Here is a 26,844-nt window from a genome sequence, read left to right on the forward strand (position 1 = left end):
ATTTTGTGCTCACCAGTATGCTAGGGATTGGGGATACAGTAGTGAGCAAAGCACTCAGGCCCTGTGACCTGGTGGAGCTTGGGTTCCAGTGGGGGAGACAGATGGGAACCGGATAACCATACAGCCACATGGCTGCCAATTCTGATGCATGGGACGAAGACAACATAAAGGGTTTGATGTGTGCTCCTAACATGGGACCTGGCCTAACCTCGGGGCCAGAAGTCTGTGTTGAGTGTTTTCAATCAGCCATTTGTACTTGGCAGTTGTTTTGTTTTTGTTTTTGAGCCTAAGTATAGGAATTTAAAAATTGTTCTTTTAAACATCCTGTCAAGCTCTGGTTCACTGTGCTGATCTTTCAGTGTTGTGTTTAATATCCAACTTCTTAGCTGTTCTCACTTGCTCTGTGTAACCCACAGGTTTGATAGACAGGCCTTCCATGTTTTTGTCCAAATCATTGTCCTTGGTTCTGTCCAATTCAAAATGACTTTCCAGTCCTGTTGCCCACCACCAGAGACCTCCGTCTAGGAAGACTCAGATCCAGATTCATCTCCACTCCTCAGTGGTGGACAGCATTGTTTTTTGGATTCATTTCTTCCTTTATTAGACATAAAGTATTCAAATATCTACATGCAAGGTCTTCCAGAATCTGGGGTGTATATTGAGTCTTGTCCAAGGACTTAATTGATTTAAAGGTGTTCTCTGCAACAGTGTCTACCTCAGGCTTCAGATCTCTCTGGTCCAATTTGTTCAACCATTCTCTTTGGAAGAAAAGATGGAATCAAATTAGGTATCGATTCACCCTTTTCCCCATGAGTCCCTCAAAGCTGCACACCACGACTCCTGTAAAACCTCTTTTCCCTTCCACATGTGTTTTTTTAGGGAGGGGCAGAAGTGGAGAGCAGATAGTGACAGGGAGAGTTGGGGCACAGGGTAACGCAGTGGTTCTCAAAGTGTGCCCTGGGGACCCTTGGCATCCCTGAGACTCATTCAGAGGCCATGAGGTCCAAATTATTTTTGTAATAAAATGTCGTTTGCCTTTTTCACTTCTATCTCCAGTGTACAGTGGAGTTTTCCAGTGGCTAAAAATACTGTGATGTCACAACAGACTGGATGCAGAAGCCAGTATGAAAATCAAGCGGTCTTCTTATAATCCAGACATTAAAGAAATTTGCAAAAATGAATGACTCTTGTTACTAGGCTTTTTTTTGTTTTGGAAAATATATTTTCCTTTTAAAAGTGTTATTTATGTTAAAACATAATGGGCTTATTATTGATGCTTTAAAATGGATTAATATTTCTTAATTTTAACTTCTAATACAGTAAATATTGACAGCAATAATTCACACGCAAAAGCTCTTTGGGATCCTCAATAATTTTTAGGAGTATAAATGGTCCCTGAGACCAAAAATTTGGCAGCTGCTGAGCTAGAGGGTAGGGGGCAAATAGGTGTCACGAAAATACCGGTTACTCAGGAATCAGACATGAGCCAATGGAAAGGCTTAAATTCATGTCATTCCTGATTCGGACATCAGTAGTCTGTCCCAATGTGTGAGTTGCGTAGGAGGAGCAATTCCTTTGGAATGGTGGAAATGCCTTCTCTCCCCTGGAGGAGAGGGATGCGGCTGGCCATCAGCTTGCTACCATGTTTTAGAGGTATGCATCAAGGACCAGTCTTGAAGCTCCCCAGGGTCAGGATCAGTGCTGCTAAGTCCTGTTGGCAACGTGAACACAGTCTGTGGAGCCTGATTCAAATCTCAGTCCAGATTCCTTAAGACAAATTGCAGCCCGGGAGTTCCCCGTCCATCCGCTCTCTGGGCTTGTTCCCAATCCGGAGATCATAAACAGGCTTCTTCAGCTTGAGGAAGGAGCTGAGTCTCAGGAGGCAAGTGTCCCATGAGCCCTGGGTGGTAATCCCAGGCCAGAAGTGCCAAGGGATGAGTGGTGCTCCAGGCCAGATGTGGAGTTGGGGATGTGCCCAGCACTTCCAAGGGCTCAGCTCTCTGCTCGACAGTGTCCTCCCTTTGTTCCCCACTCAGATTGAAATCTGCAGCTCAGAACAAGTAAAAACCTGTGAGCTTCCACCCCTTGTTTCCCCGGACTCCATTGAGAGCCTCTGCAGCTGGCAGCCAGAGGTTGCAAAGGTCACCCCAGCTGGGCGGATTAAAACAACAGATCTCCCTGACCGGGTGAAGTTGGCTGCCCAGCGAAGGCAAGTTGCAACATCTGTGAGCAGAGTCAGACAAACGGCCCCGTAACTTTCTCAGTCTGGCTCTGGGCTCTGCAGCCCGTCCCTGGCTCTCCTTCACCGTCTTCCTTCTCTGACGGACCTTGGACAGGAATCTCTGCAGCACAGCGGCAAAGCGTGGCTGCCCATGCGTCCCACCTCATGGGAGAGCTGCCGGAGGAAGAGGCCACGGTAAGGCGTGTCCGTTCTCTGGTGTGTGACCCTGCCCCACTGTTCACTCCCGTGGGTCACAGCAAGTCAGCCTGGCACGGCCACAGCCAAGGAGCAGTCCCCTCTCCGGGATTAGGAGTGATTAGGGAATCTGTCGGGATTTGAGTGCACTGCGGAGAGAGGATTAAGGTGGGGAGAGTGGAACTGTCGCTGCCTGGGGTGTTTGCACCTGGGTGGTTTTGCTGCTGGATATGTGAGTTTGCTGTCGCCTGCCAGCCTGCAAGTTCAGAGCCTGTTGGGGATCCCTTCCCTGTGGGGAAGGTTTGATATTTCCAGGATGCTCCACTGCCTGACCAGGTGCTCGAAGACGACGGTCATTTAAAATGTATGCGCCTTGGGTAGGGAGGGTGCGACTGGTTTCTCTAAACTTCTTCTGCCATATAACTTGATTCTTGATTTTTAACTTTTATCTCAGTCTCTTTGCCTCAGAATTGCCCTCTTTTGGCTGTAGTTGAAAGTGCTCCTTTCTGGGTTCAAAAGACAATTTAAAGTGCTTTTGATCAAATTAAGTCAAATTAACTCAGTGCTGTTTTGAGATTAAAAAATTCTGTGACTTGTGAAAACCTAATTTGGAGCTGAGCTTGGCCCAAGCATCGTGGGGGCAGCTGCTTCCAGCTCTCAGACGGCTGCTTTTGGACCCCTCTCCTCCATTTCTTCTCTTCTTCCTTCTCTGTCCTTTGATCTTGGGATCACTGATATTGAATGAAACCCCCTAGAGGGGGGTGTGTTTTATTCTAGCCGCTGAGCACTGCTCCGTGGATAGAGAATTTGTTGCAGAATTTACCCAGGCTCTCTGGTGTTCCTGATTGGAATGTGGTCACCGGCTGGACAAGGGATTAGAAGGGAACAAAGATTGTTTGGTTTGATTTATTATTATTTTTTTTTGACAGAGCATTCCAAATATGTCGGTAACCATTAATTGGCAGTGCAGATGGAATCTGTTTGTACTGCTCATGGCAGTGGGCGGGGCGATGGGCTGAGCGGAGCTGTTTGGTGTGCTGGCCAGCCTGGGACTGGGCACTGGTCCTGCCCACGTGATAGTTAAGTAACTGCCCCCTGCCCCCCACTGCCTCGCAGGGGACTGGATGTCTCCTGGCTATATGGACTTGCCTGTTCATTTTCTAAGGTGAAGCCAGACCCCTCCTCTGAATGGATGACTTCTGTCTTGTGTGTTCTTGAGGCCAAACATGTTCTTTTGATGAGAGCATCCAGGGTCTTCAGATTTAGATGCACCTCAGGAGGTCTTGGATCAAGAGGATTTGTAGAGAGGGTCCTGAGCCTAATGTCACCACTCCTAGTTTCCAGCTCCCCCAAAAGCAGAGGTGGAAGAGTCTCGTGTCTCCCAAAGCCAGGCCTGAGAGCAGAGGGGAACCACATTCCCTGCCCCCTTCCTCTGTGCAACTCTCAAGCCTCTGCCTACTGCCTCTCCCTTTACTGGGATAGCAGGAGAACCTCATCTGGGTCCTGGGGCCTCCAGGATGCCCTCAGGCTATGACCACCATCAATCTTGGGTTTGGTTTCCACTTCTTAGCCGTGTGACCTTGGACAAGCGTAGCTGGCTTTCTGAACCTTGGTGTTCTCATTTGTGAAAGGAGCACAGTCAGAACTGCCTCTCGACACTGTGGGGACTGAGTGAGGTTAGTGCCCAGCGTGGTGTCAGGGGCATGCAGCCTGCCCGTTAAATGGTGCTGCTAGAATAGATTCATGGTGTCAGGGGCATGCGCCCTGCCCGTTAAATGGCACTGCTAGAACAGACCCAACAGTGCTGCAGGAGCTGCCAGTGGGCCTCAGGCCCTCCTTCCCCACCTTTTCGCCGAGTTCTGCCCTCTGCCTCCTGCTGCTGTTACACAGTAATCCCACTCAGATGCCCTTGCCCTGAGGATCATCAGGCTGGCCTGGGCTTCTTGCTGGCCTTGGTGAGAAGGGTCTGTCCTGCAGGGTGGGGAAACTGATTTCCCTTTGGGACCTGGATGATGATGATGATGATGACGGCTCCCACATATGGAATGCCTTTTATGCTGCACTGTGTGTTTTATGTCCACTCTCATTCAAATCCTCCCTTCAGCCTTGTGAGGTTGATACTCTCATTCCCATTTTACAGAAAAGGAAACTGAGGCCAAGAGAGTTGAAGTACCTTGCCAGCCCACAGCTGGAAAGTAGCAGTGCCCCTGGATTTGTGCAGGGTCTGACCCTCATGACACCTGCTCCCACCTCCTCCCCACCCCTGGTGCTGGCTGCACATCACCTCGGTGGCAGTGGAGGAGGGCAGAGGGTGTGCTCCTAGATAGCTCTGCAGAATGTGAGAACCACATTCCTTTCCCACTCTCGTGTTACCACACTCGCCCCACACACATGCAGTTTTTCACCCTGGTCTCCCTTGCACCTAGCTTGGCACATGGTAGACGCTCAGTCAATATATTTTAATTGAGTGAACGAATATGTCTTGATTCTTGCATTTAAAATTGTATCACGATTACTTTGAAATGGTTCTGCAAACACATACACAAGCACAATGGTATAAATAATTGGCAAAATGTTAATTGTTGAATCTAGGTGATGGGTATTTGAGGTGCTTATTATTCTTTCTACTTTATGTTTGAAATTTCCCATGATAAGACTTATTTTTAGTTTTAAAATTTCTATATCATTAAATTCCTATCATTATTTTCTTTGTAAATATACACTCATATAACTGCCTGATATTCCACTATATTTTACCAGTTCTCACTGTTAGGTATTTAATGGGATTTTTTTTCCATTCCTATTTAACTGGATTATTTTTCTATTTGTTTTGCTATAAATAATTGATTAGCGTTCTTGTGTATAAATTTGGGGCTGCATCTCTAATTCTTTCCCAATAATACATTTCTGAATGTAGGATTACTGGGAAAAGAGATGGACATTTTATTCAGAATCTTTTTGCCAAATCGCTTTCTGGAAAAATTGTACCAATTTATATCCCCCTGGCAGGGTATGCGTTTGCCCAACTCACCACCATCTCACCAGCGTTCTATGTTATCTTTCTTTTTACATGTTAATTTGGTTAGTTTTTTAAGATAATAGCTTGTTTTTAATTTGCACTCTTGGATTCTCAGTGAGGCCAGGCAGCGTCCATTTCTCTAGTGGTCGTTTGTCTGTCTTCTGTGAACGGTGCGGGTCATAGCCTCTGCCCGTTGATCTGTCTGACTGTTTTCTTCTTATATGTAAAGTGTCCTTGTCGTTTCTTTTTGTTGCAAATGTTTTATCACAGGTTATCATCCATCTTCTAATGTTGCCAGGGTGTGTTTTGGCACAGAAAATCTTAATTTTATATGTATGTGGTAGCAGCTTTCAGCTTTCTCCTTGTTACCCCAACCTCAGACCTCCTGCCCACCAGCCAACTCTGACTGCTTGCTGGAGGCAAGAGGGCCCAGTGGTTAAGAATAGGGGCCCTGGCACCAGACACCTGGGTTCAAGTGCCAGTTCTGCCCCCTACTCCATGCTATGACCTCGGGCAAGTTTCTTAATCTTACTGCGCCTCGGTTTCTAATGCATAAAATGGGGATGATGAGATTATCTGTCACATGGTGGTGTTGTGAGGAGCAAATGAGCTATTATTTATAAAGTGCCTGGAACGTTCCTGGCATACAGTAAATGCTACCTGAGTTTCGCTTTTATTCATTATCGATTGCAGGGAACCTGTGACGCTTATCTCTTGGAAAGGATTGTATTTGCAAAGCTAATACCTTCTCAGTGAAAGAAAAACTGGATTTGTCAAGCAGGGGATGTGCTCTATTACAAACAAATCTAGGTCTTTGTTACTTTAACTTGAACTTCAAAATGTATCTCCCATTTATTTTTGTTAGATGTTACTAAATTTGAAAAAAACTAATTACATGCCCCAGACACCACTACTCGTTTGTGTCAACTTGCCCTACTCACAGGATGAGATTTAAGTGTATGACTGAAGATCCCAAAAAAGTGAACAGAAAAATAAAAACTAGGAATGCTGTTCCTCTTTGGTTTAGCAGAGGTCTCTCGCACGCCTGCAATAGGCCAAGCGTCATGGATTCCATGGAGAGTTAGATGTGCTCCCCATCCCGGAGCCATCCCAGCCTGGTGAGGCTTCCACCTGGAGCAGGGGTCCTTAGGATGTATTCCAGGCAGTGGCTGCGTGTGTCTGGTAACCTTGGCTGGGATCTGACTACCCGGCTTCTCTCGCCTGCTGCCTGTTTTCCCAGCCTGGTTCTCCAGCCCTTCCTGTGGATTTTGGGAGCTCCTCCCACCCCCATCTTTCTAACAGGACCCTTCTCCGTTTATGAAAGCCAGAGTCAGTTTCTGTAGTTTGCAATCAAGAACTCAGATTTGTCCTTGGTACTAACCCCACTTCTGGAGTCAATCCTAAGGAAGTCCCTTTGTTCCAGCTAACCCTGCCGGTCCCCATCGCCATCTTGTCTAGTCCCAACTGGGCCCTGGACCAGGAGGCAGGAACCGGAGGGATTCTTGCCAGGGATGCCATCATTTGCTTTGTGTCTTTGGGTGAGTGCCTTACCTTCTCTGGGCCTCAGTTATAAACGGAGGAGTTAGCCTGGATAGTATTAAAACATACCCTTCTCTGACCTTCTCTGGCATTTGAGGCTTTTCACAGTCTCCTCCCCAGAAGTGGGATGTCCTCCCTGCCCTTGCTTCCTTCCCTTCACTCACCCACACACTCTCACCTCACCTCACCCAGGATCCTTGCCATACTAACCCCAAACTCCTCCCGTTCTTGGAGTATAGATCCTGTTTTTCTTTAGCTCGTGAGTTCTCACTGTTCATGCAGAAGCGGCTTTTACTTTCTACCACCAGGGCCTAAGGAGGATGTTAGTTCTGAAGGGTCCGTGACTATTAGGTCCTGATGCCAGGTACCCGTTCTAAAATCTCTGAGAACCATTTGGTTTCTTCTCTGTCCTAGCCCCAGCCGCCCCTTTCCTAGAAGTTCTCCATGGCGTTTTGGGGAGGCCAGGGAGTGGCCCTGGGGGCCGTCGTCTGGGGTGGGCTGGGCCTCACCCTGGCAGCCTTGTGTGCGGGAGACACAGAGCCTCTTGTTCCCAGAGAGGAGCTCCAGGTGGATCCTGACCTCATGGGGCTCCCCGTAAAACCCACGGCCCCGGGCCCACCAGCACACGGGCGCGCTGCCTGCAGGGAGGCAGGGCTGCACTTTGTCTCCTCTGACCTGGCCTCCCTTCCTGTTTGCAGACCATGGGGGATGTGAAGCTGGCTGCCTCGGCACACGGTTCCAAAACCTCCCACAGTGCGGATCACTCGAGAGTCGTCTCCATGCCCCTGAAGGAGGCCCCTGCTTTCATTTTGCCCCCTCGGAACCTCTGCATCAAAGAAGGAGACACCGCCAAGTTTGAAGGGAGGGTAAGGAGCTTGGCTGGATGGAAGGCTTGGGGGGAGATGGGGTAGGGGCTGTCGCTCCTTCTGGAGCCTTCTCCTCAGCAGGCTGGATCTGGGAGAAGGCCTGGTTTTCTTTTGGACCCACATATAAAGGGAGTATGTACCAATGTGCCCTATTCCTTTTGTTTATGATTGACTTTGGTCTGTATTGGAGAACTCAGGGTGGCAGTGGGGAGGGACACAGATGTTTTGCTGGTGATGTAGGTCATGTTCTGGGTATGTGCTGCCTGACTATAGGAGAAGACATGGGCTGGTGGCAGGAAGGGTACAACTTGGGTTTCAGTATGTGCCCTCAAATCTGGACAGTTGACAACTGGCTGTAATTTTTTCTCTCACTCCGTCCCTGGAAGGAATGTTTAGTTAACTGACCCTCTTGTGTATCCAACTGCTACATCCAGAGCAGTGGGATGGGAGATAGGACCCCTTATTTCAGTTCTGTCACCTTTTGCTAATGAATACTGGTCTCTTGCCCTTCCTGGGCCTCCATTCCTTTCTCTGCAAATGGGCAGGATAATTCCTTGTCCACCTTATATTAGAGAGGAGAGGAAGAGGGAACATGGAAGAAGATCTAGAAGACTCTCTAAGGTTACGCCCAGTTGGAGAGACTTTGTAACCTGCTGGCTCAGGCCACCAGGAAGTCACATCATCAACTTGACTCGGAGATGCATGTGGAAGTCAGGGGGTTTGCAAATAATATTTGCGCTGGGATTAAATTCAGGGGATCTACCCCAGGAAAAGCTTTAGAAGCTAGAAGGCTTTGATCTGAGCAAAAGACACCTGAGGTGCTGAGTTGTTCATAGGTTGTGAATGTACAGTTTAAGAGCTGGCCCCTGAAAGCTTGTGGAAGGGAAGGATTGAGAGCATCACTCTTCTTGGGTTTGTTTAAGCGGCACGTTTGACTGTGTGGTCATCTGGAGAGCATACAGGGGCTGCACTGCAACGTGTGCTCTGCACAGGCCTGTCTAGTTAAGACTGTTTGCTGGTAGATCTGACATAATAGTCCTTGTCATATCTTCTAACTGAAGAAGACTGTGGCAGAATGTTGGTGATGTTGCAAAGGGGTCTGCTTCTTCACTCTGGGAGCTACTAGGATGAGGGCTCTTTTCTCTTGCCCTGACTCTGGTCCCCCCATCCCCACATCCCCCCAGCTGGCGGGAAAGAAGCAACAGGAAGAATCCTTTGGGATTTAGAAGTGGCTTACATAGCCATAAAAAGGAATGAAGTACTGATGCGCACACTACAACAGTGATGAACACTGCAAACATTACACTAAGTGAAAGAAGCCAGGCACAAAAGGCCACATATTGAATAATTCCATGTATAGGAAATGTCCAGAATAGGCAAACCTTTAGAGACAGAGAGTAGATTAATAGTTGCGAGGGGCTGGAGAGGAGGAGTAGAGAGTGATTGCTAATGGATACAGGGTTTCTTTTTGGGATGATGAAAATGTTCTGAAATTAGATAGTGATGATGGTCCAACAGCTTTGTGAATACTTTACAAAACACTGAATTTATACTTAAAAAATTAAAAATCAACTGTAAAAAAATGACTTAGAGGGGCTGGCCCCGTGGCCGAGTGGTTAGGTTCGCGCGCTCCGCTGCAGGCGGCCCAGTGTTTCGTTGGTTCGAATCCTGGGCGCGGGCATGGCACTGCTCATCAGACCACGCTGAGGCAGCGTCCCACATGCCACAACTAGAAGAACCCACAACGAAGAATACACAACTATGTACCGGGGGGCGTTGGGGAGAAAAAGGAAAAAATAAAATCTTTAAAAAAAAAAATAAATAAAATCTTAAAAAAAAAAAAAAATGACTTAGAGGGGCTGGCCTGGAGGGGTAGTGGTTAAGTTTGCATGCTCTGCTTCAGTGGCCCAGGATTCATGGGTGTGGACCTACACACTGCTGCCATGCTGTGGTGGTGTCCCACATACAAAATAGAGGAAGATTGGCACAGATGTTAGCTCAGTGACAATCTTCCTCACCACAAAAAAGGCTTAGCAAAACTGATCTCATTTTCATACCCACCCTCCTGCCCTATTGCCTCTGAGAGATGAACTCCTGCCTCAAATTGAGACAAACATGGAGAGGAAATGATGACTTTGCTTCCTTATGTTAGTGGAGTGTCTGGCTCATGAGAGAACTTGCGTGATGATGCATTGCTTCCTTTGTTGACTTTGAAGGTCATGGGGGAGGCATGTCTTTGAGTTACATGATTTGGAACCTCCATAGAAGGAGTACTGGGCCAGGAGTCAGCACACTGGAATTCTTTGTTGCACCATCATCCTTTGGTTGGCAGGTCAGACCTGCTATGGACTGAGAGTTCCTTATCTTAGAAGAAACAACTAGTTGTTTCTGTATTTCTGGTTTACAGGCCTGTGTAAAGAAAATGAGTTGAAGAAGAAAATGGTAAAGTTAAAATGTGTAGTAAGGGGCTGGCCTGGTGGCTTAGTGGTTAAGTTCGCGCGCTCTGCTTTGGTGGTCTGGGGTTTGCCGGGTTGGATCCCAGGTGTGGACCTGTAAACTCCTTGTCAAGCCATGCTGTGGCAGGAGTTCCACATACAAAACAGAGGAAGGTGGGCATGGATGTTAGCTCACAGCCAATCTTCCTCAGCAAAAATAGGAGGATTGGCAGTGGATGTTAGCTCAGGGGTAATCTTCCTCAAAAAAAAAAAAAAAAAAGGTGTAGTAATGCAGTGTTGTTTTTCATGAGGTGAAATTCACATAATATAAATTTAACCATCTTCAAGTAAATGCCATTCAATGACATTTAATGCATTCACAATGTTGACTGCAGTATTCTTAAAGTAGAGCATTCTCTGAGTGAAAATTTTATGTTGCTTATATTGACGAAATAGTTGACTTTGTATATTGCATGTGGACTATATCTCAAAATGAATGTATTCCTTAAAAGTCAGTCTGCAGAGCTGTGCTCCCACTTACCACCTGCCTGGAATTAACCCAGAACAACACCTTGACAGCATGTGGGTGTGTAGAGGACACAGAAGGAAGACAGTTCCAGAGAGATGTTAGTGGAGTGTCTGGCTCCATCTGAGAACTTGCAGAAAGAAATGCAGAGGGAAAGGCTGTCATAGAAAGTGCTCTGTGGGGCCGGCCCGGTGGTGCAGCGGTTAGGTTCGCATGTTCTGCTTCTCGGTGGCCCGGGGTTTGCCGGTTCGAATCCCGGGTGCGGACATGGCACTGCATGGCACGCCATGCTGTGGTAGGCATCCCACGTATAAAGTGGAGGAAGATGGGCATGGTTGTTAGCTCAGGGCCAGACTTCCTCAGCAAAAAGAGGAGGACTGGCAGTAGTTAGCTCAGGGCTAATCTTCCTCAAAAAAAAAAAAGTGCTCTGTAACTAGCATGCTGCACATGCGTGTTGTCACTATGGCAAAGGACACAAAAGGACTGTTTGCTTCGGGGAAGGACCACCTCAAATGATTCCAGAATGAGGAAGCTGGTTGCTTTGATACCAGAGATGAAGTTGGGTAGGGGGTGTTCCTGACCTGGTGCCCTCAGAGAAGGGAAGAGTAAGGTGGTGTTAACCTGGAGTGACATGGGCTTTGAGCAGGAGTTGCTAGTTATAAAGGACTGAGCTCCAAACAAGGTCACCCCCTGTTCATCGTCGGTGGTTCTCTCCCTCTAGGTCATGTTAGCTTTCTCTGCTGTGGCTACGTGACCTTGCTTGCAGCTGACCCTTCCCTCTAGGTCCTGGGACACATCCTGTTTTGGATGCTCATTCTGCACTAAACCAGCCATGGCATCAGTTTCATGGTGACCTTTGCATCTTGGCTCTCCAGTAATTGGGCTCTTGCAGAATCTCTTTCGAGTGACAGACTTTTAAAAGTTAAGCCTTCAAGTTCCTTCTTCGGCCCAGGCTGGTGACCCTCGCAGCCAGCAGGAATCCTTCTCTTCCTTGTGGCGGCCCTCAGGAGCTCTGCCTGCTTTTGTCCCCTCTTTACAGTTGCCACTGCTAGCTTGAGCCCTAAAGCCTGGGTGTGGAGGGTACTAGGATGTCCTCGTTTTTCCGAAGGGGACGCAGGGACCTGCCCCTCACTGTAGAAACACAGTGGACACCACAGATTGAGAAAGTTATAAAGGATTGCTTCTGATGACCTTCTGAAGCTGGTAATTAGAAGTTGGTTCAATCTTGTGCTTTCTGTGTTTACTCCTGAAAGAGGTCAAAACCGTTGCCTGCTCTGCCCCCATTTCCTTTTTAGGCCTATTTTTAGGCCAAGGACTTAATGAACCCCTTCCTCCAATAAAGCCCCCCTTTCTATCAAGAAGACTTGGGTGATGCTAAGGTGGGACTGCAGGTGCCCCTTGTGCACAGTTCATGTCTTTTTCTGAGAAGCTCCAGACTCTGAGATGTTGAGCAATGCAGGTCTCAGTCCCTCACGTCCGTTAGGACATTTCTGCTTGTGGCAGATACTTTGAACAGCGAACACGTAACCCATTACCAGTCCCCTTTGCCCTTGCCTTTTTCTCCTTTAGAAGCCGCTGTGGAGGCTTCCTTTGCAACTAAGAGTGGACACATTCTGGCTGAAGTCTGCTGTGGAGTTTCTGGAAAAGCTCGTGTTTTTCTGATTTAAACAAAACAAAAGACATCGCTGGTGCTCTCATATTCCACCCCTCCCCTGCTTCCTGCTTTGAATGCAGATGTGATGTCTGGTGGTCAGGCAGCCATATTAAAACAAAGAGGCAACAAGCCAGAACCCTAAGGATTGGTTGGAGTGGGCCTGGATGGGGGTACAGCAGTAGAGGAAGCATAAAGATCAGCTAAGAGACAAAAATCCTAAGTCTTAAAGCTTTCTCAGATAAGATCTTTGGCTTTGGTTATACACACAGGAAATTTTGCAAAAACTGTTCCTAACTGATAAACACCTAATGAAATGCATGTGGGGATAGTTTCTTTAAATGATGGGAATAAGTAGGGGAGAACACATAGCACAGAGAAGAACCAAAAAACTCTTATAGACCCTTACCAAATCTACCAGCAGTGAGGGAAATGCCTTACTTTGAGTTGAATGTGGCCCTGCAGTTAAAATATCCTAGAAGAATTCATTCCTCTTTGGCTGTGGCCATCTGGCTTGAACCCACATGGTCTAGGGTTTATGAGAGGAAGTCACCCATATGGGTTTAAGTGGTGAGTTAATGTCATTATTGAACAACTCCTATTTGATAAGGGTCTACTGATTAGGCCAAAGCTACCTCCCTTTTTTGGCTTTGCCAGCTGAAAGCTGGGGGAGATTATATTGTCTCATAAAATTTTGGGTCTGTTTCTCATCATTACCACCTTTAGACCCAGGCAACCTGAGCCCACATTCTAGAAACCCCTGTTCCTTCATCTGGCTGTACCCTTGCCTCAGAGCAGGGGATCTGTCTGCCTAAGGGTTGTACTCACTAGAGCCACACCATTCTTTGTGTTCTGGGTACCCAGGACGCCAGAATTCTCTGCCCTCTGGCCCTTAGCCCACTTCTGAGGCCTGTATGGGCCTCTTCCCGTGAGAAGCCGTCACTAGGCCTGAGCGGGGTGGTGAAGGGCAAGCTGTTTGCTTTCGGGGACGGGAAGGTACATGTAACTTGGATGAGGGTCTCTGTTGTCCACCGCATGCGTAGGAGGACCCCCACAGTGCAGGGTGTAGCTTGGGTGGGAAGAGTAGTACATCGGAGGTGCCACTGAGCATTGCTGGGCCCAGGCGCTGGGGGCCTCCATGTATAGCTAGCCAGGCCCACCATTGCCGAGGGCTGACTGGACCTCCTCCAGCTGCTCTCATGCCCCTGTGGGTGGCCAAAGTGCCAAGGGGTGCCTCCCCTATCACCATGTCAAGTATGAAGGGAGTGGGAAAATACTGAATGGTGGGAAAAATACCGAAATTACTGGAGATTTCTTCCCCTCTGCCCTGGAATTTGTTCTTATCAGAAAAAGCAAACATGATGAGAGGCCCCGGCTGTGCTGTGAATCAAATGAGCTAAGATTTTAGGGCCTTTTTCTGAGAAGCACAACCCAAATGAGGTTTCAGTCCAGACTGAGGGGCTCGGTGTTTCCTGAAGAGGGCTTCACAATAAAGGGCTGGCCTGGCCTCATCGAGGCCTGTTTATGTTTAAGTCTTGGAGGGTGGAGGAAGGGAACACAAGAAGACTTGACCCATGACAGCATGAATAACTCCTCAATTTCCACTTTAACCAGTAGGAAACATCCTTCTCCCAGTACCTCTTTCCCAGTTCCCTTCTAACTCAGAAGCACGGGACCACTTTGAGAGATTTGAAGGAGGTGTCTGGTCTGCCTTCTGTCCTTTGGAGCCCTCCTGGTGTGATTTCTGGAGAAAAGCATGTGCATGTCAAACAGTAGGAAATGACAGTATAATTAGGTGCTTGAAATAGTTCAGTAAATAATTTGCACTATTGGAATGTAGAGGAGATTAGGACGAGGTTTCGAGTGCCTTGAAAACTGGTTTCCTGCTTCCTGACTTCTGTCTTTCCAGTTTGTTCTTCCTACTGCTACTTACATGATCTTCCTAAAGTGCCCATCTGACTGTGCCATCCCCTGCTTACTGTCCTTGAACCTGGCACGAAGTTCTTCAGCACGGCCTGGAAGGGCTCTCTGATCGCTCCCAGCTCTGCTGCATGGTCTCCTCCTCCCTTCCTCCCTCCCACACAGCCGAGTCCTGGCCCTGCTCACCCAGCCCACACCCCCACAGTGCAGACACGTTGTTCTGGCATCACCTTTGTGGAGAAAGGGTAAACAAGAAAAATATTTTATCTTCCCTGTCAATTTGGGGTTAGGACTGGGGGCAGAGTGTGGCAGGACGGGAACTAGCATTTGTCGATGGCAGGCATGGGAAAGCTGAGTCATTTAGCCTCATGGTAAAGGCAACTTTATCCCCACTTTTTATAGAGGAAGAATCTAGGGGCTCAGATTGATTACAGAACTTGCCAGGGTTACATCAGTTAGTGATGGAGGCAGTACTTTGGGGTCCAAATCGTGTATTCCTCTCACTATGTGATGCCATCTCTTTCACATGTCTCATCTGGCTCCTTGAACTCGGGGACTATTTCTTATTCGTCTTTGTGCCCCAGGAATAGCACAATGTCTGCCACATGATGGGTGTTCAATAAATGTTTAGTTCCCCTGAGAACCAAGGTGGTAGGGTCTAAGACTACACCTCTTACCAGTCAGGTTCATAGGCATTCGGTCCATGCTTCTTGTAGGGTCCTATCTCCCCTGACCCCATCCCACTCCTGCCCTCCCTGCTCCCCATCCACACCCCTACATCGCTGCTCCTGCCTCTTCCTCAGGCTATGCCTTCATCAAGAATGCCCTTTCTTCTCCTCTCCATCTTATCCAGCCCCAAGGTCCAGTTTAAATTCCTCCTCCTTCAGGCTGCTTTCCTTAAGTATGTTTCCTTTATAAACTACTGTATTAGTGTACAGAAGAGCCATGGTAATAGGCTGTGGAATATTCTCGATAATCACATAAGATCATTCATGACTAATAACCACAGGAAAGAGTTGACTGCTTTGGCCTTTTAAAAATGTATTATTCATTAATCATCTCTATGCCTATAACTTTGTTACAAAGAAAAAAATGGTTTAAATGTTAAATTAGTTTTAAAACAAAAATTCAAATCGTGTAAAAAAGTTCCTGTCTTGATCTTTACTTCCACTCTCCAGAGCTAGCCGCCATTATCAATTTAGATATCATTCCAGACATTTCTAGGCAAATATAAGTATCTATTGCAAATGCTTTTATATACACAAGTGGGCCCACATATAATACACTGATCTGCAACTTACACTTTTCACTTAACATCTTTTGTCATTTTTTTCCGCATTAGAACATAGAATCTACCTCATACATCTAATCCTGAACTTTGTAACTCATAATTGCTCCCTCCTCTGAACTCCTGCAATACTTACATGTATGACTCATTTTTACTTTTTGTCACTTTACAGTTTTATCAGTGATTGTTTATTGCCTTTTGCTTCCTTTATGAGGATGAGTTGTTCAAGGTCTAGAGCTGCATTGTCCAATAGGATAGCTACTGGCCACATGTGGCTATTTAAAGTTAAGATTAATCAAAATTAAATAAAATTAAAAATTCAGGGCCGAGTGGCTGGGTTCGTGCTTTCCGCTTCAGTGGCCCAGGGTTTCGCCAATTCGGATCCTGGGCGCAGACATGGCACCGCTCGTCAGGTCATGTTGAAGCGGCATCCCACACAGCACAAGCAGAGTCACTCACGACTAGAATATACAACTGTGTAGTGGGGGGCTTTGGGGAGAAGAAGAAGGAAAAAAAATTGATTGGCAACAGATGTTAGCTCAGGGCCAATTTTTAAAAAAAAAAAAATTCAGTTCGTCAGCCACACTGGCCACATTTTCGGTGCTCCATAGCCACGTGCAGCTAACAGCTATTATGTTGGGCAGCACAGATTATTGAACATTTCTATAATCATAAAAATTGCTGTTGGACAAGGCTGGTCTAGAACACTCTTATGTTTGATTCCATCCCCATATACCAGTGACCCACAGCTCGAAGATATGTGGAGAATAATTGTTCCATCCACAATAAGAATAAGACATTAAGTTCTTGAGAACTTACTTAGGGCATAAGATTCATTCAAAGAAAAATGGAATCTCTTGGTGAGAGAATCTTTCTTTGTCTTCCATTTTCATTGAAGATTGCTAATCTTGGTATCCCAGCAAGCTTGAATGTGCTCCCAAAATTTCCATAGCTGTCTATCCCAAGTGGCTCAGAAATTCTCATGGGAGGGAGGCTGGCGGTGGGCTGCCTGGGTGTATTCAGGCAGTGAATATCCTGAAGTATTCAAAGGAAGAGCAGCAGAATGGGAAATGACAGGACAAGTATTGCCGAAACCTTACGATTGTCAGCCGCCGGTGGCCACTTCTGCTTCAAATTGCAGACTGAACAGACTTCACTTCTCCTCACTCCAAATATGCCATTGCGGTGAACATAAAGAGGTTCAAAAGAGAATAAATGCAGAGCTGCACTGAGAACAGGAGAGGGGACATTCGTGGATGAGAGGGTTTTCTTGCAATTGCATTGAAGAATTTGTCAGCGCTGCCTGCCAAAATAGGTAAGGGTTGAGGCTTCAGCAGAAGTGAGAGCCATACAGTTGAGATTAAAGGATTTGGAGACGAGGGGTTGACAGTAGAGCAGAAATCCGGGTGCTAAAGGAAGGACTGTTTACTAAGTATCTATAGGGAGAAAATGGAAGCTCCTGGCGTGGATATTAACCAGTGTCTCAGAAGAAAGACTTCTGACTTTGCCACAGGGTGGAAGTGTGTTAGACGTACTGTCTGTCCAGTTGCTCCATGCCCAAACCCTCTAAGTGAAGCCTGCCAGTAGACATGCCCCACTCAGGGTCCTGGAGCTTGCAGTGAGGCCCCTCATTCAGGGAGACAGGACTACAGCCAAGGGGTGGAAAACTCATACCAGCTACCTACATTTGGAAACTAGTTCTTCAATCATAGATCAGGAACAGTTAATTCATGGCTACCAGATGTTTGAAGAAAATATTTATATAATGTAGCATTGCTATCAAGAAAATTGTTGTGCTACTTTTTCAATCAGCCCATAGACAAAGCTCAAGAGTGTTATAGTTACAGAACGGAAAGTAAACTTGTAAGCCTTGGGAAGCCGAAAGTAAAGGAATGGTGAATGGTAAGGTAGAGGCAGGAAAAGAGAGGAAGAGAAAACTGTAGGGACACTAATGTGCTCATCTTATAAAATGGGAAGTGAGGAGATACCATCTAAAATAGATGGATCAAAAACAGAGGTTTGAGTATATAACTTAAAACCATAATGACAGAGGTCAAAAATGATCCTCTCTTTTGTGTGTGGCTAGCAGTGTTCTCAAAAAATTCAAGCTAAAATTTACAAATGGAAAGCTTACACATGCAATTCATTTCTGAATGGCGTTTCTCAAAAAATAAGAACTGGCAATGCTTCCACGTGGCAACGCTTGGTCAGTAGGTGCTGTCCCTCTGCGTCTAAGCATGTCTTTGCCAGGTTGCTGTCGTCCCCCCCTTTCCTAGTTGTCTCCCAACATATGGGCAAGCATCTGTTGCCAGTTATGAGTTTGCTTTTTGCCTAGCCATGTCTGTATTAATAGTGGGAAAGTAAAAGATGGGCAAGTAGGGCCTCATGACATTTCTTGCCCCACCCACTTTCTATTCTTGTGTTTCCTGTCCAGACTCTGTAGGCATTGAGTTTGTGATCTTGCTGTAAATGTCCAATAGATCTAAAAATCAAAACAGGGCTAGTGAGAGAGAGGCAGTGTCAGTCAGCAAAACTCCTCGTCATTCGTAGTGGGAATCCACTAAGTGCTGTCTGAATTCTTCAATCAAGAAATGGACACAGAGCATATTTTCTAGAATTACAGAGTTTAATGATAGAAGAACAGAAAGTGATGTCAAAAGAAGTGATACTATTGCAAGAAGGGGAAAGAGTTAAGAGGGAAAGAAACCTTTGGCCAATTTATACACTCAACTTTCACCTTTTACTGTATACGCATTCTTATTTCTTGAATTTTTTAACAGTAGATAGGAATTGCTTCTGTAATTTCTAACAAGCACGACAAGAATGCCTGTAAAAAGACTTGGTATATTTGAGTCCAGTGTCCAGATTCTATTTGATAAATGGTCAAAGGTGAATACACAGTTTACGATGAAAGAAACGTAGACAAAGTCTGAGTGTAGAAAAATATACAGCACTGTGTCAAAATACATTACACAACCCTGGGAGCAATTAAACAAGTGGACATTAAAGTACCTTTAAGGTGTTTATGTACCTGAAAAACTAACACAGTAAAAGATGGCAAGAGCCCACTGTTGGGGCTGTGAGGAAACAGACGAGTTTTTCCTTTGCAGGGAGCACTGATTGCTGGCTTAGCCTTCCTGGGGCTTGAACTGGCAGAATGTTATGGAGCAGTAAAACCATTGATATGCTTTGCCAAGAATCCTGCTTTTGACACCATAGGTTAACTCTTACGGAAGAAGGAAAAAAGTAGTTGGTACAAAGATGTTCAGAGCACTATTTAAAATGACAGAAAAGGAACTAGTTTGTGCTCAAAAGGAGATAATTAAATAAATGCATCAATATGGCAGATATTACGTAATCACATACTTGTCACTTTGGGAAGCTACATCCATAAAGGGAAATGTGTGTGAATAATATAAAGAGAGGGAGAAATAGAGCAAGGACACTGGGCACAGTGTGATCACCGCCACATAAAAACACCTCCATGTTCGCTACCTAAATTAGAAGAGGATTTGGAACCATGTAAATAGAATTACTTTTTTATTCTAAGTTCTTTAAGTATCTGTATTTTAAAAATTTCACTGTAATGGTTCACCTATCAGGGAAGAGAAGGCTGGTGCTGTCTAGATAGATGTGTCTCCCTACTAATAAGGCCTTTAGGTTCCAGTTATTTTTACATGTTTCCAATTATCTGGACTGTCTGCCTTGAAATGGAAACAAAGCTGTGTGGCAAAATGAGCAATGAGAGATGGAGAGACCAGATTATGCTTTTCTTCCTCTAACTGTATGCTTACGGTGGCCCGAGGGACAAGGTGTGAAGGGCCAGGTTTTGCATTCGGCAGTGGGGATCTGCCTAGACGTGGGAGATTTCACTTAGGTCTGGCTGATTTTTTTTACATAGATACAATTTCTGCAGAACCCAAGATGTTCATATTCCTTCTAATAAGCAACTTCCTTCCAACTTGAAATGAAGTTAATGATTAAGGTGCTACTTTAAAAAAACTGGCCAGCATGAATTGAGTTTCCTCTGTGTTCCAGACACTGGGACTACAAAGAAAAATAGAACAGGGTCCCCATCTTCAGCAATCTTGCAGTTCATGGATTATCAGTTTTGGTGGCAGAAAATTAAACTTTTCCTCCTCTCTGAAGCCTTTTCCAGTGCTTCCAGCCCATTGTATTCTTTTCCATTGCCACATTCTAGGAGGGTTATATTCTGCACTCTACAATTTAGAATTTAATTAGATGATTAGCATAACATGTTGTGGAAGGAGTGCTGGATTTGGATTCCAGTTCCTGTGAAGTTGCCTTAAAACTTTTCAACAAACCAGTAAACCTCCCTGAGTCTCAGATTTCTTCTTATAAAGTCATGATTTAGATCACCCTTAAAGTACTTTGTGATCTGAAATTCTCTGATTTATTTATTGTAGTCTGTGTTCCCTATTTCAGATGTCTAATTCTTTTTTTTTTTTTTGATGAGGAAGATTTGTCTTGAGCTAAAATCTGTTGCCAATCTTCCTCTTTTTGCTTGAGGAGCATTGTCCCTGAGCTAACCTCTGTGCCAATCTTCCTCTGTTTTGTATGTGGGATGCTGCCACAGCATGGCTTGATGCATGGTGTGTAGGTCCATGCCTGGGATCCAAACTCACAAACCCTGGGCCACTGAAGCAGAGCGCATGAACTTAACCACTAAGCCATCAGGCCAGCCCCTCGCATGTCTAATTCTTAACACACCTTAGTCCCAGTTCCTGGTAGGTGCCCAGTAAAGAGAAATTATTTGTTTAGCCTGTGAATTTTCTAAATTTCAATCTCATTAAAGTAATGTTCTGCTTTTATTTAAGGTAAATTTCAAGTGTTTGGACTTGATTCATTCAACTGATGTTCGTTGAGCACTTTACCACAAGCCGAGTACTGTGTGAATAGTTTAGAACTGGAAGTGTTTAAGCAGGACTAGACCATCTTTTGTGGACTATGGTATTTGGGATCCACAAATACTGGTTGGGAGTTGGGCCAAATAGTCTTGACAGTTGTTCCCATCTTTAACATTTTATTGTTTTATGTATTCAGTTCCACTATCTTGATATTGGAGTTTTCTTTGTATTTTATTCTGATCACCTCTTATTTTTAATAATGTACCATACCTTTGTGTAGCATTGTATAGTGTACAAAGCTCTTCTTAGTTTGTTAGAGGGTAGGAAGTGCTGGATACGCAGAATTAAGTGGAATGAAATGTATGAATGGAGGCCGAGTGACTCCCAGAGCACAGTGCTCTTGGGCAGAACTAGATGGAAGAACGAGGCCAGGCTTCTGATCACCTTCAGACTGAACTTGAGTTAAGTCTGCATATCCACTTCTGGTCGGCGGAGCTGAAGAATGGCCGACCTCTCCCAAGGGTGAGATCCCGCCCAGGGGCTGGGCTAATCTGTGGGGGCTCCCGGGTCCTTTCTCCCTCAGCCCCTTCCAAGCTTCATCTACTGTGAGGTTCTTCTTCCAGCACTACTTCTCGGCCCAGGAGCCTTCCATGGTTTTGAGTCCAGGCTCCCTGCCTGTCATTCAGTGTCCTCCACCATGTGGGGCCCGTCCCCTGGACCAGGGCTCTTCCCGACTGCTGTGCAACCTGGGCCTTGCCATCCCTGAGCAGGTCCTGGGCTTTGCCTCTCTGACTTGTCATCTTTCTGCCTGGAAGCTGGACCTCAAATCTACAAGAGTGTCACCCAAGCTCTTCCAAATGTCACTTCTTCCAGGGAGCCCGTCCTGCTTTCCCTGGCTGGTTATGGTCACCTGCCTCCTGAATCACCCCAGGGCTTTCTTATACTGCATATCTTTGGCTTTATGTTCTGATTATTTGTGTGCTTGTTCCTTGAGGGACAAGACCCCCTTGAGGGCAGTATCTTATTCATTTTTGTGTTCTCTACAGCATCTAGGACAGTGTCCTGCCCGTGGGAGGTATTCAGTAAGGCCTGGTTAGACTGTAGCTGACGAGGATGGATTTAAATACGCTGGGACACTGCAGTCAGCCCAGTGATGCTGAAACGCTGCCTTCTGCAAATGTGTTTCTTGGTGTTTTGCTGGTTATCATGGGGAGCTGGCTTCTGTAGGACTAACTGTGTGACCCTAGAAGGAGGGCTGGTCTGGTGGTCATGTGCCTGGGTCCTTGCCTCTACTTGCTCTGAGCCCTGGGCTTTAGTTTCCTCATCTGTAAGTGAGGTTGGACCAAATGACTCTGGTGCCTCTTCCTGCTCTCTAACATTCCGTGATTCCAAAAAAATAAAATTTAAACAAGAGACCTAGTGATTGTATCAGTATAGCCACCAGCTGATGCCTGGTGCTACCTGAAGTTGTGACACTAGGGCAGGCTGACTTGAGTGGGTGATTTACAGGTTAATTCAGTTCAGCAAACATTAGCTAGCTACAGGATGTTTGGTACAGCTGGGATATAAAGATAACAGAGAGGACCAAGAGACTGTCCCTCCATTCAGGGGATTCACATTCTCAAATGGCTGAGGCTGTGAAGCCACCCCACCACACCCATTCCATACACACCAGCCTTGAGTGCTGTCACGCTATCTGGGAAGGTGGGATACGGGTTCTGACACCGCGTGTCAGACCTGATGGTTCCTTCAAGTTCAATCCGTGTCGCCCGCCTCTGCTCAAGGGCTCTGAAATGAAAGGGGCTGCGTTCACACTGGTGGTGATTAGAGCTGACTGAGTGGTGGTGAGGATGAGAAATAGACCCGCTCGTTTTCTCTCATTTGGTGACATGCTGAGTCCCTAAGCACCTCCTCTAAGAGATGCAGGTCCATCCTTCTCAGAAAACTCCAGCAGGATATAGGGCAGCCTAAGGCGGTGAGAGCAGTGGAGGGGTCTGTTGAGTGCTGGAGTTTAGATGGTGGGCACAAGGCCTGGGAGGGAGGGTTGTCTGTGAAGTGTGAAGGACTTGGCTCACTTGGCCCCCAAACCCTGGGAAGGCTGACCGGGGAGTGAAAAATGAGCCTACAAGAGTTGGAGCCAGGAAGGCAAGGAAAAGCAAATCAAATCTGGATCCTGATTTAAAAGGCATGAGGCTTGGGGGAGCCAGGCACCTGAACATACTTTCCAGAGGCTGTCATGCTGGACTTGCATCATCGATGAGCAGTGAGGGGAAGTTGAGGCCGTGGAGACTGCTTCCTTAGGCTGCAGCCCCCCACAGCCAGACCTCTCAGGGGCAGACACCACCCCATTAAATGCCATACTCTGTCAGGCTGGAGGATGGGGAGACCTATTGCAGTTGAGTCCAGAAAGGAGAGGGGAGACGTGTTTTCTGGAAGTGGTGAAATAATGACCCAGGGTCCGTCAGTCCCACACACATAGAACGAACACTGGTTCTTGAATAACGACTTATGTGGGGCAGAGCTCTTCTATAACAGTCAGATCAGTCACTACCCCTCCTCCACCCCTTCATCTTCAGCAGCCAGGGCATGGCTATTTGGAGGTTGGGGTGAAATCTGGACACCTAGGTGCCTGAGTCATTAGTGGAGACACTGTGTAGAGAGTATTTCTCAAAGTGGGGTCCATCAGAATCCACTGGGCTGCTTGTAGGTTCCCACCTCAGACCCACTGAAGTAAGACCAAGAAATCTGCATTTGAATACACCATCCCTACGCAGGTTATTCTTTAAGCCACCAAAGGGACACTATTGGAAGCAAAGGTCACAACTGCAGATTTCGCTGCCTGTGAGGGAGCACGTGGGAATGGCTGAGGCAGTGGAGGAGGAGTCTGAACTTCAGCGTCTTGTATAATTTTACATCTGGGGGTGATGTGTCTGACATTGTGTGACGTGTCAGGGGAGGATGTTCTCTTTATTGATAGGCTGCCCAAGCACATGGTTGACTCCTATAGATCAGTGGTTTTCAGAGAGAGATTCTGTTTATGTACTAAATGTGTGTGTACATATGTACTTTACGTGTAGAAAGGAAGATTTTTGCCCCCTCCTCCCCAAATCAGTTTTCACCCCCTTAGGGTGACATTGCCCCCATACAGATTAAATTTTATGATGTTTAGAATCTTCTGCTAGGGTGGAGGTGAGGGATCAGAAAAGAGCAAAGGGAAAATAGGTGGAGGAAAGAATCAACCCAGGGTAAGAATTGCACACAGAAATGAGAGCTGTGCAGTTTGCAGAGCTGCTAGAGATGGGCTACAGGTTTGATATAAGCTTCCTAAAAATCATGATCAGGTGCAAGAACCATTTTGTCCTTATAAAGTAAACTCAGTTGCTCAGGAGATGCAATCACAGGACATAACTAATGGGAGCTCTCCAGATGGTGTGTGCCTGTTTACCTGTGTGTAAATAAGGGGAGCTATCTAGATTTTAAAGGCTGTAAAAGATGCTATTTGGGCAGAAGAGTGGAGGACCCTGGCTCTGTCAGCGTTCGCTGCCCTGTGATTCTCTCCTCCCCAGAACTCAGATCACCACTGTTGTCTGCCCTTCCTTCTTCCTAACTGGCTCAGGTCCCTGCCAGTTTTTCTTTACCTCATCTTCTTTGTTGCCCTGAGATCTGTCTGTGCTGCATTCATCATGCTCCCTAAACCTCTCAGTGCCCCCAGCCAGGGGAGAGGTGTGACCCCTCCAGTTTCAGGGGAGAAGGCGGGTAAGGACAGGACTCTGCAGAAGGTGGGTACATGCTTCTGGGGGGCCTTGTTCTCCTTGAGTTCTTCAGGGAGCAGAGGCCAGCCCTGTGCTTGTACAGATATGCTTGCCAGGGCTCAAATGGTTGTAAAACGTCGGGGCAGGGAACCAAGAACCTCTGTGCAGACCCCTGTGCAGTGGGGCAGTGAGAAGAGTAGAAAGAGCCCAGGCTTTGCAGCCAGAAGATCTGAGTTTGAATTTCTTCTCCTTAGTTCTCTGGGCTGCCTAGGTGAGCTGGGGATAATAATTCCTACTTCATGACATTATTGGGAGGGAGGGTTGGTGCAGTAGCAGAAGTGTGCCAGCACATAGTAGTTGCCTAATAAAATGGTAGGCGTTTACACTGTAATATGATCAGGATTACTGATCTGTCCATAACGCCACTCTAAAAACTTTAAGAATATTTTAAAGTAAAAATAGAGTATGCTATTTAAGAAAACTTAGCAAAGCAAAAGTAGAAAGAAGGTTAACACCACCCATGGCTCTACCTTGCTATCTGGTCACTGTTATAATTTTGATTGGTAGTTCTTGTCTTGTGTTTCTTTGCTAAGCTAGGGGTTTCTTTTGTTGTCAATGTAGGGATGACTGTGGTATTTATAGGTTCAGGGTGGCTTGCTGGAGGATGGCAGGCTTGGGGTCAGACTTAACTTTGAATGCAGTCCCATCCTTTCCGAGTTGTGACTTTGGGTAATTTGTCTGGTTACTCTCTAAATCACTCTGCTGTCTATAGAATGGCATATACCACCCATATTATGGCATTGTTTAAATGAAATATCTTTGCTACGTATGGAATATAGTAAGTGCTTAATAACTTTTAGTCATAATTAAAATTGTTCATGCTGTTTTGTATCCTGCTTTTTTCACCCAGCATATCATTTTTCAAATCACTCTGTCAACATAATTTTAATGGTTAGTGTTCCATTAAATTTGATATGCTACCATTTACTGAATCATTCCTCTATTGGCAGTTATTTAGGTGATTTCCAAGAATTCCTTTTATAAATTAAATTCTCACGGACATCTTTATATATGAAGCTGTCAATTGCATATTTAATCTTATTTCCTTGGGATTGATTAGTTTGTAGTAGAGGGATTACTTGGATAAATGCTTTGGGCATTTTTAAGTTCAGGTGCTTTCCAAAAGGCTGGTCTTCGGCTTGCACTACCATTAGTGAGGGATGAGACATAGCGCCAAGTCTCATGGCCCATCTGCTCCCAGACCAGTGAGATGCAAACTCGCTTTGTCATTTTGGAGCACCCTTCCATCAGCATCTTCCTGCCCCAGCTCACAGTCTGGTTCTTCCCTGTATCTACCAAAATGCTCTCCGAGCCCAAATCCAGTCTGCATCTGCCCTCGGGCTTAACCTCCTTGTCCTGGTGTCAGACACTGACTGACACAGGAATGGGATAGATCTCATAGTTTGAAGCTCAGAGATTCATCTGATGACACAGGGTCAAGTCTTGAACTACAATTTGTTCTTTTTTCTTCTCTGCACATCAAGTCTTGGCCCACATAATCATTAATTTTAATCTTTCCACTTGAGTCATATCCTTATTCAAAATATATATGTCAATTTGTCTTCATTGGGTCCCAGACAAGGAGCCCTTAGGAGTGGATACTGTCTCCCCCAATAGAGAAGGAGCTTCCTAAGGAAGGGGCCATGCTTAAGGTACTGACACCAACATAGGTGTGCAGCAGATACTGGGCTAGGTCCTACGAGACATGAAACACAGAAGGCTTGGTTCTTGTTCACTAAGCATTGATGCTGCCTGATTGAGGTGACAAAATGTGTGTGTGCACACACTTTCACTTAACATTTGTAGGACTTACTGTGTTGAATCTGTCTTCTCCATCTCCCCTCTAAGAGTAGGCGCTCCCTGAGTGGAGACTAGTCCTTCAGTTCTTTGTGTCTCCTGCAAATGTCTAGCACAGTACCTGGGAGGGGTGCTCTATGAGACTCTGTAGAGTGAATGAGTGAAAAAAACATTAGTGAACAAGACCCTATGCTCTTTGGTCAGAGTATAAAATACTATAAAATGTGCAACAAAAGCTAGAGGCAAGAAACATTTAAAGAGCTCATGGAGGAGATGAGAGCCATCCTACGCCATTCTAGGAGTCATTAATTCATTCAATTACAAAATAAGGATGTGGTGTGTTTAATTGTGCTCTCAAGAATACTCCCAGTCGCGTGGGGGCACTGGGGAAATTTTGCTGAAAGACTAGGTGGTCTTGGAATAGCTCTTTAATACCTGGAACTTTCTTGCTCATGATCCTATTTGACTCCTCTGAAAGGCTGTAGTGGGAAAAGCATGAATTCTGGGACCTTGATAGGTACACATTTACCTGTGTGTGTAAATAAGGGGAGGATTAAGTGAAATGAGGTACTTAATGTGGTGTGTATGTAGGAAGGCCAAATGTCCAAGCCCTCCCTCCTTGTGTAGCAGGAGGAAGAGTGGCAATTGCCTTAGGAGGCCTGTGCTGTGGTCTCCACTGACCCTTCAAAAGTGTTGTAACTCCAGCC

At 46.0% G+C, this 26,844-nt stretch overlaps 1 protein-coding gene across 23 annotated transcripts in view; it reads left to right on the forward strand.

Moving 5' to 3' along the window:
• MYLK (myosin light chain kinase) overlaps positions 1–26,844 on the forward strand; it is a 258,792-nt gene that overhangs the window by 77,404 nt on the left and 154,544 nt on the right. For 7 of the 23 annotated variants that reach the window (XM_070583722.1, XM_070583726.1, XM_070583730.1 and 4 more), the window contains exon 2: positions 7,673–7,840. The exons of 1 other annotated variant lie outside the window; for it this stretch is intronic. In XM_070583722.1, the coding sequence (XP_070439823.1) occupies positions 7,676–7,840 (165 nt within the window). In that variant the 5' untranslated portion in view covers positions 7,673–7,675. Of the gene's footprint in view, positions 1–1,837; positions 2,417–2,457; positions 2,781–7,240; positions 7,339–7,672; positions 7,841–26,844 lie in introns of those variants that run through there. 15 more of the 23 variants (XM_008514696.2, XM_008514697.2, XM_070583727.1 and 12 more) reach the window with 8 other exon arrangements.

This window comes from Equus przewalskii, chromosome 18 (assembly GCF_037783145.1).
Source record: "Equus przewalskii isolate Varuska chromosome 18, EquPr2, whole genome shotgun sequence".
Taxonomy (NCBI): domain Eukaryota; kingdom Metazoa; phylum Chordata; class Mammalia; order Perissodactyla; family Equidae; genus Equus; species Equus przewalskii.